This window comes from Bos taurus, chromosome 11 (assembly GCF_002263795.3).
Source record: "Bos taurus isolate L1 Dominette 01449 registration number 42190680 breed Hereford chromosome 11, ARS-UCD2.0, whole genome shotgun sequence".
Lineage (NCBI taxonomy): Eukaryota > Metazoa > Chordata > Mammalia > Artiodactyla > Bovidae > Bos > Bos taurus.
In genome coordinates this window covers 32,291,868-32,309,232 of record NC_037338.1, presented here as the reverse complement: position 1 = coordinate 32,309,232, position 17,365 = coordinate 32,291,868, and the positions used below count along the sequence as shown (strand labels likewise).

General features: G+C 39.6%; 1 protein-coding gene across 24 annotated transcripts in view; it reads left to right on the top strand.

Annotated features, from left to right (window-relative positions):
- The window catches only part of NRXN1 (neurexin 1), a 1,252,733-nt gene that overhangs the window by 1,218,899 nt on the left and 16,469 nt on the right, over positions 1 to 17,365 (top strand). For 12 of the 24 annotated variants that reach the window (XM_059891018.1, XM_059891016.1, XM_059891017.1 and 9 more), the window contains one exon: positions 625 to 703. In XM_059891018.1, coding sequence (XP_059747001.1) covers positions 625 to 703 — 79 coding nt within the window. 24 annotated transcript variants of the gene reach the window in all.

The window sequence follows — 17,365 nt, the reverse complement described above, 5'->3', positions numbered from 1 at the left end:
TTTTTGAATATTAAAAAGATTAGAATTGAGTGTGAAAGCTCAACAAAAATTTTTAAAAATACCTTCCATGAACTATATTTGCTTCCCTTTTTGCATCAGTGAAAAAATATTCTCTGCTTAATCTGTGTTTCCTAATAAAGACAGGCTATATCTCAAAGATACACTGAATTCTACTTGGTCATGAATATAAAAGGTTATAGCTGTTCTGCTTTTAGGAAGCCAGGCACAAGCCCGGCATAAAGCCCACTGATGCATACCTTGTAGCACTCCAGGGCTGTAATGAATTTCAGATCATCTGTTTCTGCCAGGCTGTTTTTTAAATCGCTGTCTGCTCCTGTGTGCAGCTTCACTGTGCAGTTAAATGGATGGGTATCTACAAGTTGGCTGCCACCTGTCCTCATGAAAAATAAGCTAGAATCAAGGTTTCACAAATATTGCCAATTCTTCCATGAGGAACCTAACATATGTTGAAGAATGTAAGCTCTGTGTCCTTGGGAAGGGAAATATTGAATTTGGTTTCTCAATCTGTCAGGTAAATGCAAATGATGTTTAGTCCACAAGACAAAGATGAAAAGATCTGTTAGGTCCCTTGAAAGTAATCTACTGAATGTGCTTCTTTTACAGACCACAGATGACATCCTTGTGGCCTCAGCAGAGTGTCCCAGCGATGATGAGGACATTGACCCCTGTGAGCCGAGCTCAGGTGGGTTAGGTTAGTCGACTTTTTTTCTTACTTTCTTTGGCTCAACTGTCAATCTTTGTTGCATGCTATAGTCCTTAAAAAAATATCCTGCACTTATATCTGGAAGTCCTCCCTATGAAAAACACCTCATTGTTAGATGAGTTCTTAGTTTTTACATGGATACAGTTACCTACATTTATTGGAAAAAAAAGTTTTTAAAACAAAACCCACCAAGATTATGTATTTCAGAAAAAGCAGTAGAGGACAGCACACAAGGCTTGTACCTTGCTGTTCACATTCTATTAGCTCACAATGTAATTTTCAATATAATTGTTTAAGGGGATCTCCCTTGGGTCACCTATAGTAAAACTGTAAAGCTTAAAAATTTCATTGCATTGTGGAAAATTATTTGACCTTTCTACTGACAAAAAGTCTTTACCTCTCATCCTGCCAGTAAATTATCTTAAGTGATATATTTCTGAATTTTGAAAGTAAGAGTATTATGGCAGTACAGGTACAGTCTTTGATTCATTTAACAGAGACGTGTTTGAGTCTTCCCATGTCTCCCTAAAATTCAAGTTGATGTGTTTTAACTCTAGGTGATATATAATTTACCCTCCTTCTTTGTGATAAAGTATGATTAATACATAAATACAGCTTCCCTGGTGGCTCAGTGGTAAAGAATTTGCCTGCCAATGCAGGATCCCTGGGTCGAGAAGATCCTAGGAGAAGGGAATGGCTACCCACTCCAGTGTTCTTGTCTGGGAAGTCCCATGGACAGAGAAGCCTGGCAGGCTACAGTCCATGGGGACACAAAAGAGTTAGACATGACTCAGCGACTAAGCAACAGCTGTTTACCTGCAGCCTTGTACCATCCAGTGGTAGCTGTGGACCCTGAAAATGAATGAATCACAGCCTGAGTTTCATCTACATACTCATAATGCCAAGTATTAGGGTAATTTGCATTACTTTCCTTTGTAAGCTGTTTCTTCAAATTCAATAATTGTCTTGTTTAGGGTTCGAATCATTGAGGTAGATATGGACTCACCACTATGGGATAACTCATGACTTCTGTAGATGTCACCTGTTACCCCAGGAGAACTTCATATCATAATTAAAAAATTAATGTGTAATTCTTCTGAAGAATATCATTTTTATCTACTCATTCTGATATTTGAATAAAAAATGATTCATGATACATATGTTGCACCTCCTTTTGAATATCACTTCCCTCCACCACTGGCTATAACTATGGACTGTCAGCACTTAGAGCAGCTACTGAGTGCCCATGAGGAATAGAAGCTCAGCTGTCATCTCTCAGCAGGAGAAGGTCTTGAAGGTCCATCCTGGCTATCTTCCCATCTTTCTTTTTCTCACCTCCATCCCACATATCGAAATTCTCAGCCTCCAGAACATGTTTCATATACAGTTATTAGAATGTGACCTGATGCTCATCCATTCCCTTTTAGTTGTCTAGACAGACGTGGCCCTTTCCTGATAGTGTTCTGGGCCCCCTCTTTTTTTATTCTCATTCTATGTTAGTAAAAAGCAAAAGCTAGTGCTTTTTTGTCCATTATGTCAGTCCATCTCTGTGCCTTATCCCTCCTTCAAATGTCTTTTTTCCCCATTTCTCATATTTTCATGTTCCTCACCATGACTGTCTTTTTGTGCGTCTTCTCCGAGATCTTCTAGCATGTATCATTCATAAAACCAAGTCTGATATTTGTTATACATTGATATGTGTATGTCTTAACATAATGTTGAAAACAGTCTATGCTATTCTATGCTAAGTCACTTTAGTCGTGTCCGACTCTGTGTGACCCCATAGACGGCAGCCACCAGGCTCCCCCATCCCTGGGATTCTCCAGGCAAGAACACTGGAGTGGGTTGCCATTTCCTTCTCCAGTGCATGAAAGTGAAAAGTGAAAGCAAAGTCGCTCAGTCGTGTCCGACTCTTCGCGACCCCATGGACTGCCGCATACCAGGCTCCTCCATCATGGGATTTTCCAGGCAAGAGTACTGGAGGGGGGTGCCATTACCTTCTCCGGAAAACAGTCTAGGTTCTTACTAATTATAGTACTTGCTGGTTTCCTCTGGGCCGAATCCTTTTGCTGTCTGAGTGGAGGCTAATATTTTCTTTATATAGAATCCTAACCTTGAGTACCCAGTAACTTCAGTGTTTGGTTCAGTTCAGTCGCTCAGTCGTGTCCGACTCTTTGTGACCCCATGAATCACAGCATGCCAGGCCTCCCTGTCCATCACCAACTCCCAGAGTTCACTCAGACTCATGTCCATCGAGTCAGTGATGCCATCCAGCCATCTCATCCTCTGTCATCCCCTTATCTTCCTGCCCCCAATCCCTCCCAGCATCAGAGTCTTTTCCAATGAGTCAACTCTTCACATGAGGTGGCCAAAGTGCTGGAGTTTCAGCTTTAGCATCATTCCTTCCAAAGAAATCCCAGGGCTGATCTCCTCAGAATGGACTGGTTGGATCTCCTTGCAGTCCAAGGGACTCTCAAGAGTCTTCTCCAACACCACAGTTCAAAAGCATCAATTCTTCAGTGCTCAGCCTTCTTCACAGTCCAACTCTCACATCCATACATGACCACTGGAAAAACCATAGCCTTGACTAGACGGACCTTTGTTGGCAAAGTAATGTCTCTGCTTTTGAATATGCTATCTAGGTTGGTCATAACTTTCCTTCCAAGGAGTAAACGTCTTTTAATTTCATGGCTGCAGTCACCATCTGCAGTGATTTTGGAGCCCCAAAAAATCAAGTCTGACACTCTTTCCACTGTTTCCCCATCTATTTCCCATGAAGTGATGGGACCGGATGCCATGATCTTTGTTTTCTGAATGTTGAGCTTTAAGCCAACTTTTTCACTCTCCACTTTCACTTTCATCAACAGGCTTTTGAGTTCCTCTTCACTTTCTGCCATAAGGGTGGTGTCATCTGCATATCTGAGGTTATTGATATTTCTCCCAGCAATCTTGATTCCAGCTTGTGCTTCTTCCAGCCCAGCGTTTCTCATGATGTACTCTGCATATAAGTTAAATAAGCAAGGTGACAATATACATCCTTGACATATACCTTTTCCTATTTGGAACCAGTCTGTTGTTCCATGTCCAGTTCTAACTGTTGCTTCCTGACCTGCATACAGATTTCTTAAGAGGGAGGTCAGGTGCTCTGGTATTCCCATCTCTTTCAGGATTTTCCACAGTTTATTGTGATCCACACAGTCAAAGGCTTTGGCATAGTCAATAGAGCAGAAATAGATATTTTTCTGGAACTCTCTTGCTTTTTCGATGATCCAGCGGATGTTGGCAATTTGATCTCTGGTTCCTCTGCCTTTTCTAAAACCAGCTTGAACATCAGGAAGTTCATGGTTCACATATTGCTGAAGCCTGGCTTGGAGAATTTTGAGCATTACTTTACTAGCGTGTGTGATGAGTGCAATTGTGTGGTAGTTTGAGCATTCTTTGGCATTGCCTTTCTTTGGGATTGGAATGAAAACTGACTGTTTCCAGTCCTGTGGCCACTGCTGAGTTTTCCAAATTTGCTGGCTATTGAGTGCAGCACTTTCACAGCATCATCTTTCAGGATTTGAAATAGCTCAAAGGGAATTCCATCACCGCCACTAGCTTTGTTCGTAGTGATGCTTTCTAAGGCCCACTTGACTTCACATTCCAGGATGTCTGGCTCTAGGTCAGTGATCACATCATTGTGATTATCTGGGTCGTGAAGATCTTTTTTGTACAGTTCTTCTGTGTATTCTTCTAATTACATTTTGAATGGTCACTTTTTTTTTCCCTTCTTGAGCATAGTTAAATGATCCATTCTTCTAGCCATTGCTCCTAGGTTTTACTAACCTTTCCTTATAGACTAGTTTTCTGTCTTCCCTTTGTCTAGGTCTCTAGCTCTAAGAAAAGAATGGTGGGCGTGTAGAAAGAGAGAGTTTATCACCTCTTCTTTTTTTTAAAGCATTTTGTCATCTTCCTCTTCTTTTTTATTCACTGGGCTTTGTTAAATATTATAACACCAAAAGCAAGGAGCAGCTTGTTAATAACATACTCCAGGTATTTTTTCTGCTTCTCTTTTCTTTATTAATTTCTCTCTTATCTGAAACAGCAGTGTTTATTTTTCTGTTCATTACTTGTTCATTAGCATATAGTGAGAATCTTCACCACATAAGAAAAGCTCCCTGAGCAGGAAACCCCTTCGTGTTGTTCCATGTAAGATTTGTTGCATGAATTTTGATTTTTATTCCACAGCCCGGAAACCTGCTGCCTGACGTTCAAGACACAGTAGGAACTGACCCCATCTGATGACAGCTGCAACACTCTTGTACCAAATCTAATTTTACTTGCCCTTCCTGCCTCAGTGTTTCTTTCCTTATTCCCTAGTTTTCAATTCATCAGTTCTTCTCAAGGCTTAAACCAGATTCTGTGGTTTTATGGCATCTTCCACCATAGGCTTTTCTTGTGATCTTACCTCCTCTAGATGGTGTCTTGATAGTATAGTCCTTGCATGGTTTCTCTTTCTATATTACGTTCCGTGAGATCTCTTTTCTCCACTGCATTCTTCTATCCAGTTTCCTGTAATTTTTTTTTAAGACCATCTTTAATAATTCATGCAGTGTTGCTCTTTTGGCATAATTGGCTCTGTTTGTATGACAGCTTCTGGTGAAATTCTTAGTACATATGATTTTTTTACTATTTTCCAACTGTTTGTTTTTGAGTTGTTTTTTGTTATCCTCTTTAAATATTGTTTACTGCTAGGATAGCCTTCCTCTGATCTCTTAAATAGCTTTTCCTTACTTGCTATGTGTCTTGAACACAAAATAAAACAACATAATCAAAAATTGCAGTTGCTGATATTATTAGACTTTGGATACTGTTAGATACGCCTTGATAAAAATTATGTCAGATATCAGCAGGTTTTATTTGGGGAAACTGATTGTTTCGGAAAGTAGTATCTTGGGTTAAATATTTAGAACTGGATATACCTGCTAAGCAAGAGGGGCAGGTTCAGTCCCTGGGTTGGGAAGATCCCCTGGAGGAGGAAATGGCACCCGACTCCAGTACTCTTTCCTGGAAAATTCCATGGATAGGGAAGCCTGGTGGGCTACGGTCCATGGAGTCGCAAAGAGCTGGACACGGCTGAGCACACATGTGCAGCAGCAGCATCCCGCTGTGCACTTTTGCTACTCCTTAAGCAAGTGAAGACAAATATTTCTGTAAAGAGATCCATATTTACTTTTATAGGTAAATTACCCAAATGTTCTGTGTATTTCATACCAATGTCTTTCAGTCTTCCTGAATATTTACATGTGAAATTTCTCTAATCACCCTGCCCAAAACTCTCCCCAAAATGCCGTCTTCTTCTCTGAAAATGTGCTATGCTTATCATTTTGGTATCTTCCTAAAGCTACTGAGTACTCACTAAGGCATTAATGAAGTGAACAGGAAAAATCTGGCATCATCTTGAATGCAAGTAAATTAACACCTTTTATGAAATGCTTGATAAATTTGAATACCACTCACTTCCACCCAGATCTCTTAATGAAGAGGGAGATTGAATATTTATTTGGTGGATTGTCAGTCTCACCACTGACCAAACAGTGTTGAGAATTATTGTGCACTCACTGTTGTGTTAAGCTCTGGGGAAAAAAAAATAGAAAGTCTGCACCTTCAGTTCCATTCTATAAAAGGACAACTTTCATTCTACCCATTTTTCAGCTATTCTTTATAAGGAACAGGCTCTTTATTTTTGACATTAAAATAACACCAGTTTTTCAGTTTGTTACAAGAATTAAAACTAACATATTGGACAGAGGAGCCTAGTGGGCTACAGGTCATGGCATCACAAAGAGTTGGACATGACTGAAGTGACATAGCATAGCATGGCATATATATAAGATACCTACTGCAATGCCTGGCATAAACTAGAGCATAAATGGTGGCTTTTCTTTTGCCCAATTCAGTTATATAAAAAAGAATATTCAAGCTATTTTTTTCCCTTTTACATAAAGCTGTTACTTTTCCTGGCTGAAAATTGGTGGGCAACTGATGAAACCACTAAAGGCCTCCTGATGGGAACTGTGCATGTTGAAACAAGATCAGGAGCAACCCCCTGTGTGGGAACACATGGAACCCAATTATACTGATTCCAGCCACACTGTCTGCTTCAGTTAGCATCAGATGACAATTTCACATTGTTATAAACAGTGTTTTAGAATATGAGAGGGTGGCTGTTCAATCCAGCAGGTCTAATTGAACCCCAACTCTTAGTCGACAGGTGGAGATCTGAAGCAGCCATTGGTAACTAGGTTGCAGGCCACCGTTGCCCTCAAATGCCTGATTTTAGCTGTCTGGACGTGTGAGAAGTGGCTGACTTTTCCTTCATATTTTTGTCAAAAGCACTTGCTCCTTCTGTGCTTTCCCTTCATCCTAGCGATATGGTTGTTAAAGTGAATTAATACTTGGATAGCTTGTGATAGAACAGTGCCTTGCTCATGATACATCCAATATGGATTTTGCTGTTATTAATATGTGTATTATATAAATAGGGCTTCCCTAGTGGTTCAGACGGTAAAGCGTCTGTCTGCAATGCAGGAGACCTGGGTTCGATCCCTGGGTTGGGAAGATCCAGCCAATATACATGATCCAAATATACAAGATCCAAAACAATATACATGTTTTCCAAGGCTTTTCACTGAAACACAGTTTTTATGAAACAGATTACTTTGATTTATTAATAAATTGATAAATAACAACACCATAGACCACTGAAGTTCCACAGTGACCCTTAGCCATGTCAGTACACCTTAATTTTGAGGACTTCTTCCAAATAGATTCTTTTTTCTCATAACTCCTGAAGAAATTGGAAAAGGTAATTTTTATGTTGATATCTGAGACCTAAATGAAGATAATGATCTTCTTTGCTATGGGAACTTTCCTGATGAAAACTGGTTTGTCATTTGTTACAAAGAGGACATTATCAGGGTTGTTTCCTGGGAGCCCTATTTAGGAAGGAAAATTTCCTCTTAGATATAGAATACTTCAAATAATATGTTTATTCTCTTTGTGTATGAATGTGGGCAGTGGGTAGCTCATAGGATATGGGGCCACTCTCAAATCAGTTAAACCTTTGTCGAAGGAGAGAAAGAAAAGCTCTATTGAATAATAAAAAATCAGTGTAGTAATGGGAGAAGAAAAGGATTGTCATTTGGGAGGCAATCTCTTAAACATTAGTTGAACCAGTGGAGATGAGAGTACAGCCCATCAAAAAAATACTGTTTTGTGGACTTCCCTCGTGGTCTAATGGCTAAGACTCCACTTTCCCAGTACAGGGGAACCGGGTTCAACCCCCGATTGGGGATCTAGATCCCACATGCCACAGTGAAAGAGCCTGAGTGCTGAAACGAAGACCCAGTACAACCAAATAAAAAAATATTTTAAAAAATATTGTTGGTTGCCTATCGGTTGATCAGACTTCGGGATAAATGAGTAATAATAGATAACAATAGCAACTAACAATCTAGCAAAGATTTGTTCTGTGATCATCATTGTCCTTAGTTCTTTATGAGCAATATTCTATTTTATGATTTGGCCAAACTGAAGTATTTTCATAGCTAAAGGAGATTCAGAGAGATCAAGTTACTTTTTTGTAATACAAGAGAAATGAGACACTCTCTAGTTTAGGAAAAGTGGCACTTTAATTTCTTGGAATGCAGAAAGTTGTTCTTTTAGAATTCAGGCACCTCACAAATATAAGATTAATTTTTTAAATATTCATTTGAATAATTTCCATGGCAGGCATAAATTTTAAATTTGATGGCAAAAGGTCCTTTACATGTATTACTATTCATTAGGCTAAATTTGCTGCAATTACTAGGCAATTTCGTGTGGTGTTCCAGTATGCTATTTTGAGAAAAGATCAGAGGATTTCTATTGAACTGATCCCATTAACCACATTAGGAATAAAGATATGTATATTGCACAAGGTACATCTTTTTATTAACTAAAGTAATCACAATCATTTAAAGGAATGTATTACTTATTAGATCATATTTTTAGAGGTTGATTAGAAGATAATTTTGTGGTACATTTAAATTTGGGGTATTTATTATGTAATTATTCAAAAGCGAGTTTAATTAGCCCGTAATAGCCAACACATTACTGTTAAAATGGGGAATTTTGAGCTGTAGCCAGCAAAACAGCAGTGATGAGTGCTCCATTTTTAGAAACATCTAGAGCAGCTCTCTTGAAGAGTCACACCAGAGTCAGTGGTGAGGACCCAGCTGATCACATGGATCCAGGATGGGACAGCTGGAGTTTGGGCCCTGATGGGCTAGGTGGCTTTCAGTGTGTGACACACTGGTGGAAGAGCTGCTTTTTTTCCATATAAATTTAGTCTCCAGAAAACTGGAATAAAAATGAATTGCTGTGTAGTTAAAATGGAAGAAAGTCATTAGACATCATCTGCACTTTTCCCACTATTTTTATGAGAGCAGTAATAACAAAACAGAATTATCTTGAACAGAGTTAAACAGGCAAGGGAGATCTATTCACGACAATTATAGAGAAGGAGCCCATAATTCAATCTGAGCTCAATTCAATGTGGAAAAAAAAAGAAAACCGGAGAGTTTTTAAGGGCTGGAGTGAAGGGCTCATAGTCCATAGCCCTTCAGTTCAGTTCAGTTCAGTTGCTCTTTGTGACCCCATGAATCGCAGCACGCCAGGCCTCCCTGTCCATCACCAACTCCCAGAGTTCACTCAAACCCTTGTCCATCGAGTCGGTGATGCCATCCAGCCATCTCATCCTCTGTCGTCCCCTTCTCCTCCTGCCCCCAATCCCTCCCAGCATCAGAGTCTTTTCCAATGAGTCAACTCTTCGCATGAGGTGGCCAAAGTACTGGAATTTCAGCTTCAGCATCATTCCTTCCAACGAACACCCAGGACTGATCTCCTTCAGAATGGACTGGTTGGATCTCCTTGCAGTCCAAGGGACTCTCAAGAGTCTTCTCCAACACCACAGTTCAAAAGCATCAATTCTTCAGTGCTCAGCCTTCTTCACAGTCCAACTCTCACATCCATACACGACCACTGGAAAAACCATAGCCTTGACTAGACAGACCTTTGTTGGCAAAGTAATGTCTCTGCTTTTCAATATGCTATCTAGGTTGGTCATAATTTTCCTTCCAAGGAGTAAGCGTCTTTTAATTTCATGGCTGCAATCACCATCTGCAGTGATTTTGGAGCTCCCCCAAAGATAAAGTCTGATACCGTTTCCACTGTTTCCCCATCTATTTCCCATGAAGTGATGGGAACAGATGCCATAATCTTCATTTTCTGAATGTTGGGCTTTAACTTTTTCACTCTCCTCTTTCACTTTCATCAAGAGGCTTTTTAGTTCCTCTTCACTTTCTGCCATAAAGGTGGTGTCATCTGCATATCTGGGGTTATTGATATTTTTCCCGGCAATCTTGATTCCAGCTTGTGCTTCTTCCAGCCCGGCGTTTCTCATGATGTACTCTGCATAGAAGTTAAATAAGCAGGGTGACAGTACACAGCCTTGACGTACTCCATGCCCAGTTCTAACTGTTGCTTCCTGACCTGCATATAGGTTTCTCAAGAGGCAGGTCAGGTGGTCTGATATTCCCATCTCTTTCAGAATTTTCCACAGTTTATTGTGATCCACACAGTCAAAGGCTTGGCATAGTCAATAAAGCAGAAGTAGATGTTTTTCTGGAACTCTCTTGTTTTTTTGATGATCCAGAGAATGTTGGCAATTTGATAGACCTTCTGTGTTGGCTAATTGGCTTCACCCAAAGGAGCACTAAACCCTCTCCTTTGAATATCTTCAAGGCTTCAAGGCTGAAGGTTGTTTTATGAGTTGGAGCAAAGTGCACTGCCTCAAGGTAGGCTCCTATTTTCCCCACAGAAATTGGAAGAAGGAGAACTGTCCTTCCTTGAAAGCTACGTTTCAAAGTGAGGGCTCCTAGGTCCTGGAGAAAAATAATCCTGGGTGGTAACACTGAAACAAAGTTTTAAAAAATATTTACACATCAAAGGAACAGAGAAAAAATTTGGAATTACAAGTTTTCTGAAGTAAATGCTCTAAGAAAAAGGAGTCCAGGGCCCTAGAGACAGGATGAGAGCTGTCTGAAGTTTGGCCAAGCTGTGGGGAAGGTTAAGGTCTTGTTTAGAGAAGGTGATTCCACCTTTAAGACAACCTGTTTCATTTACCACAATTAGTTCCTACCAGGAGATCACTAGAAAACAAAATAACAAGCAAAAGATGGCTTTTGTTTGTTTGTTTCTAGAATATAGCCACTTTTATTGAGCATTAATTATTTTGACCTTTCTGGTTTGAGAATTTTTGTTTAACGATATAAGCGAGTGGATTGTTGTCCCACATTGGGAAAGCTCAAGGGCGTTTTGTAAGAATTGTGGTATGCAACAGGAAGGGAGTATTACTTATGATTCTAACTTTGGAGTCACAATTTGAATTAGTTTGAGTTGCAGAACTAGTTTGAGTGGCAGCTCTTCCTGGTCTTGGGAAGTTACTTAGTATCTTTGAGGCTCAATTTCCTTTTATGTAAAATGGGGGAAATGGGGTGATCGATTGAAATATGCACACACAGTGTGTATCAGAGAACCTGGCATGTACTGAGACTGTAACATGATTATGATAAACCCAGGGGTGAGTGGAAGACCTGTTTTACTGGCACTGTTTTTGTGCCAGGAGATGCATTATTCTACCTTGAGGGAGGCTCTTCACAAGGCAGACAGATTTGATCTGGATAGAAAATGGGCACAGTTCCTTTTGATGTTAAAATGAGTTCTGTTCACACATGTAAACTAATTGTGATGGGCTGCTTACAGTAATTACCTAGCAAATAAGTGAGTTTACTGAGTTAGATTAAGCATTTACTTGAAAGTCTGCAAAAAGTACATGATTGCTAATACAGAACTGTCCTACAATAAATAAAGGAAAAATCTACTCATGTATATAAAATAAATTTCTAGGCAGCCTTCATATTAATATATATATATCTCCAGCCTTTAAACATTAATAACATTTTTAAAGTCCTTATTAGAAAGGCTCAAAATACCACAAACCTTTCTAAAGTGTGACTTGTCCTGTTGAGCTTTAGAAGGAGACAATGAGATGGACAGCTGTGCTTTAAAATGGTTACCCAATATTGTAAAAGGAGAAATGCAGCTAGGTTTAGGAAAATATAGGGTAGTGAAAGTGTTAGTTGCTCAGTCTTGTCCAGCTTTTTGCGCCACACCACCCCCTCCACCACACCGCGCCCTCCCGCCTCAACCGCCCAAGGTCTTCTGTCCATGGAATTCTCCAGGCGAGAATACTGGAGTGGGTGGCCATTCCCTTCTCCAGGTGACCTGCCCAGTGAACCCGGACCTCATGCATCACAGGCAGATTCTTTACTGTCCGAGCCACCAGGGAGCCAAATTTATAGGCTAAGTCTACCTCTAATGGAAACATGAGATGCAGGAAGAATGAAACCACATTTTCTTGTCATTTGTGTCCAGTACCAGCTTTGATAATGAAATTGTTTTCTTGTGGTGTCTTGGTAATTCATTAATTACATTTACTCAGATGTTAACAGAGGAAAGGTAACGTAGTCTGACTACTTCTCTACAGGGCATGCTGCTCGCATGAAGAGCCCATATGCTTTCTTTGTTGGTTCACGTGCTCCAAGGAGCAGCAAATACTACCGCAGGCTTTAGTCCGCAGGTCTCATCTCATGTCAGTTGACTTGTTGGTTAGATCACTTTCGTCATTAGTAGCTCCTCACTCATTCTCAGTATTTTAAGAAGCCTGGCATTGGGAATAAAATAAGAAAGACAAGAATACTTTATTCAATGCCCAGGTTTAAAAAAGGATGTATTAAAGATGCCAGTACAGCCAGAAGCCATCATTTAATTTTAAAAAATTAGTAGAGAAGTTGTAATATGTGGTACACAGATGTGTACATATATGTACATATATGTTACATAATATAACATAGTAATATTACCACATCTACCACTAAAATCTTAACATTGCATTGACCAGACTTTGGAAATCAGACTGAATTCACATCCCACTTCACCCATTTGCTGTGTAATCAGAAGCCAAACATTGAACCTCTCTGTACTTGACTTTTTACTTCTGCAAAATGACATGAATAATGTTAATTACTCATGATATTGTTGTGCTGGTAAAAGAGACAATGCATGTAAAGCACTTACCATTGAGTTGCCACCTAAAATTTGATAATATTAATTAGCTTTCATTAGTAGTACAAACAAATTAACTGAGGAGTCAGCCATATTATAAATGGAAATAGACCTACCTATAGCCACAGGCAAGGGTGAAAAATGTTAGTAATTAACACTTTAGCATCTAGAAGGCTTTATAAACTCTTTCTGGATGCTAGCAGCATCAAACTTTTCTCAGTAGCCATTATGAAACTCGTAAGACAAGAGCAGTGCTTTGGTTAGATGTATGTAGGTTGCTAAAATGGCAAAAGGACATATATCATCTGTTATTCTTATTTGAGTGGGGGTGGAATTTAATACAGGTCTCTGCCCCACAGAGTTTCTGAGAGAAGGAATGATTAACCTTCCCCCATGTTTTCATGCATTGTAAAAGGAAATGGCAACCCACTCCAGTGTTTTGCCTGGAGAATCCCAGGGACGAGGGAGCCTGGTGGGCTGCCGTCTGTGGGGTCGCACAGTCAGACACAACTGAAGTGACTTAGCAGCAGCAGCATGCTATTATAATCGACTAGCTCTGCCTCCTAAGACCTTCAGAAATGTTCTGGGCTAAAGTAACTTAAATTGGCAGAGCCACCATACCCTTCCCCCCATGATGGATAGCTTGTCTTCCATATTCCCCAATTCTAGGCTTGACATGCCTCCTTCTAATGGGCTCAGTAGGGAAGCTGTCTAATCTTTCACCTTAGCTATTGCACTTTAACCAAAAAGAATATGACTTTTCCCAACAAAAGAAAATTGAGACAGCAATAGTTTCATGACAGGAATATAAAGATGATCACCCAAAGTGAGGAGACCCAGTTTTAAATCAGGAAAACTGCACACTGCCCCATCACCCAGAATGACCTGCGCTTACATAAAAGCTGTCCAGAAAGCCTGACAAGAAACAGGGCTCTGAGAACCGAGCATACAACTCTGCTATAGGAATTCTGCTGTGGATTTCATCCAGAGTACAACACAGAATTCCAGAGCAGGGAAGGAAAGAAGACAAGAAGAAATAACCTAATCATTTTAGAAAGAAACCCTAAAACCTAGTCGAAACAGTTCTTATTTCCATGATAATAAGCTTCTCTGTCAGACCAAAGAGTGGTCTCAGGTGATTGATTTCCTGATACCTAGAAACATAAAATCTTGTAATAAAATTTTGAGAGTGGGAGAAATTTAATTCACTCCGACTGTGGGAGCTGGAGAGTGCTGATCCATAAAGATAGAATGTTTCGCAGATAAACAGAAACAAGCTCCACATGCAACTTAACAATTAATGGCCTGAAACAACAGGTCCCTTGGTATAAATGGTCATTTTGCCACCTGAATTCACAGGGCCTCCATTCATGAAAAAATGAATACAGAGACCTCCTCGGCGATAACATTCCTGGTGGAACTGGACACCCATGGCTGACTGACCATGGTATGCTGGATGTATCACAAAACTCTTATTGTTAGGAAGGCTGCTGATTCAGTCCCTTTTGTGTGGAAGACACAGGGAAGATAATCAGACCAGCATTGTTTTTACATGCACTTTATCTTCCTCAGAGCACTCACGCATTTATCTACCTGGTAGGATCCTCAGAGTGACCCTGGGAGATAAATAATGTATCACTGTTATATCTCTGATGAAAAAATGTGAGCAGAGGATAAAGAAGTTCAAAGAATCATTCTGTAAATTAGGGGCAGTGCCTGGACTAGATCTTAAAAATATATATATATTATTTTTCCACTTTACTATGCTTTCCTAAGATTCTGTGGGACTACAGATTCCTTCTACTGCAAAGGACAGGTAGATGGCAGGATGTGGGGTGGAATGTGGCCGGAAAGGGTAGAACTGGACACTGCTTAGATGAGAGGCCTAAGGATTCAGTTCTTCAGGAAAGGGAAAAATTGGGGATACTGACAAATGTTCTGCATTTATAAGTGCTGACACATTGAATGCATAAAACTGTAACAGCCAGAGACACACTGGAGTTTGAATTTTGTCTGTGTCACTTGTGAAGCACACGTAGCATGACCTCTGAGACTCAGTTTCCTTTCCTGTAAAGTTGTAATAACAACTACAGAGTCACTATGAGGAATAAATTAGATAAAGTGCATAGCCCAGAGCCTACCATAGAATAATAATTCAATAGAGGTAACAGCTACTAGCTAAATAGAACAATACAGAAAATTTCAACCTTGCAGTGAGTCAGAAGGTAGAGTAGCCTGTATTGAGCATCAGTTGAATGTTAAGTCACATGAAACTCTATCTACTAAAGGTAAAACCGTGCATCATTTGAGAGGAAATTAACAAAGGGGTTTATAATAATTTAATATATTTAAGTAAGTTAATCCCAAGGTATTATGAAATCTTCTCTGGAGGTCTCAGAAGCCTGACTTTACCTATAAATTATGAGAAAATAAAGGAGACTGTGGCAACTTCTGTCAGAGAATTGGAAGGAATGCTGTAAGATTCACATACATATGTGCATATGCACACTTATACACTCCTCATTGCTGCAGCTATAATCATAGTGCCATTTTCATCTTACTAGAAGCCAGGTTCCTCCCAGATTCCTGGTTCCAGACTTAAGGATTCCTTGGAATGGTTTTGTGTAAAGTGACTGTTCAACTTTCCATATGTAAAAAAAAAAAAAAAACCACTAAATACATCTTAAGAAAGGTGATTTCTCAGTGCATGTATTTCTAGGTGTTTTAGTCAGTGAACTTCCAGGGAAAGAAACTATTTTGCTATCAAAGAGTTTAGTTGACTTGAAACCAGTAATGGAGAGTATCATCACTATTTCCAAATATAACTCCTCTTGCATTTACTGAAATGTGGTACATTTTGATGAAAAACACATAGAATATATGACATAGAATCACAAGGCTCCCTTGCTTTGAAACCAACTTTCTCAATTATTGCCAAATGGCTTTTCTTCTACTTGACAGTTGTGGAAAGTTTGACCTGGCCTGACTGATGAGGCCCTTTTCAACTATCTCACTCTAATAGCCACAGGAGTAAAAATTACCCTAGAAACTTCTGAAGCTGCTTTGCTGAGTTTGAGAGAAGAGCTCCAACTTAGCTCTCAACTATTTGTAATGCTGTGGATATCAGATAAGGTTAATATAAATATTAGGCACCCAAACAAATCAAACTGAAGACTACTAACCTGGTTGACTTCAAATAACCTGGCACTTAGTCACTGGAATTTAAGCAACTTATATATGGAGGCTTGAAAGAAAGTGAAAGTGTTAGTCGTTCAGTTGTGTCCCACTCTTTGTGACCCCATGGACTTCAGCCCACCAGGCTCCACTGTCCGTCAGATTCTCTAGGCAAGAATACTGGAGAGGGTTGCCAGTCCCTTCTCTAGGGGATCTTTCTGACCCAGGGGTCAAACCCAGGTCTTCTGCATTGCAGGCAAATTCTTTACCATCTAAGTGTTAGGAAAAGGAAACACAGCTATGATACTTGCATCAATGCACAATGATCCCGATTCACTTAAGCAGAGAAGTGTTTTCTGGTTTAATTAAATAAACATTATCATTACTTCTTTTACTGAAGATATTATAGGAGGTGGGTATGAGGAAAGTATTGAGATAAAAGCATTTTATAAAGAAGTATGCAATATCATCATCAATGTTTTACCCACTTGTTTACTACCTTTACTCAAAGCTTTGAAATCAAAGATCTCTCACATTTTCTTAATGGTTACATCCATCCCAGTCCACTCCTGAACATTTATAAACTTAGGAAAATCTCTTCCTCTATTCAGTCAGAAAACATACATTTTGCAGCTTGTGTATTCAGTCTTCATTCATTGTTTGGAGGGGAGGAAAGTGGAGGGAAAGAGAAACAGACTCACAGGAAACTATCAAAAGACTAGCAGTCTAGTATGGAAGAGCATTAACAAAGCAATAGAAGTGTGAGATTTCACAGTAATAAAGGATCCATACTAAAGTGGAGACTATATGGTTGAGAGAAGATGAGGATAAAGTTGGGTTTTCTGCAAATTCTCCCATTTGTCTTCTTGATCTATGTTTTTTTCCATCTTCAAGCTACTCTATCTCATGTCTTCCTTCTTGAGAAACACTTGATGGCTTTCCAGGGTTCACACTGGGAGGCCTGGGTCCTGCTCCATTAATGCTCATCCCAAACAACAACTACTGGGACAGCCCTTTGCTGATGTCCTGACCCCACCCTCATTATTATCTTTCTTAGTACCCAGTATTTGTGCCTTCTTGTGTTATTTTTTTAATTTAAAATTGTTCTGTTTGTTTTCTTACATTTTCTGTTTTATTTTGAATATACTGAAAGTTCTAAGAAGGTGGCCCCCAAGGCTGTTTTGTGTACCTTAGTATTAACGTCTTATGTTGTTCCTAGTAAATTGTCAGTTCAGTTCAGCTCAGTCGTCTCCAACT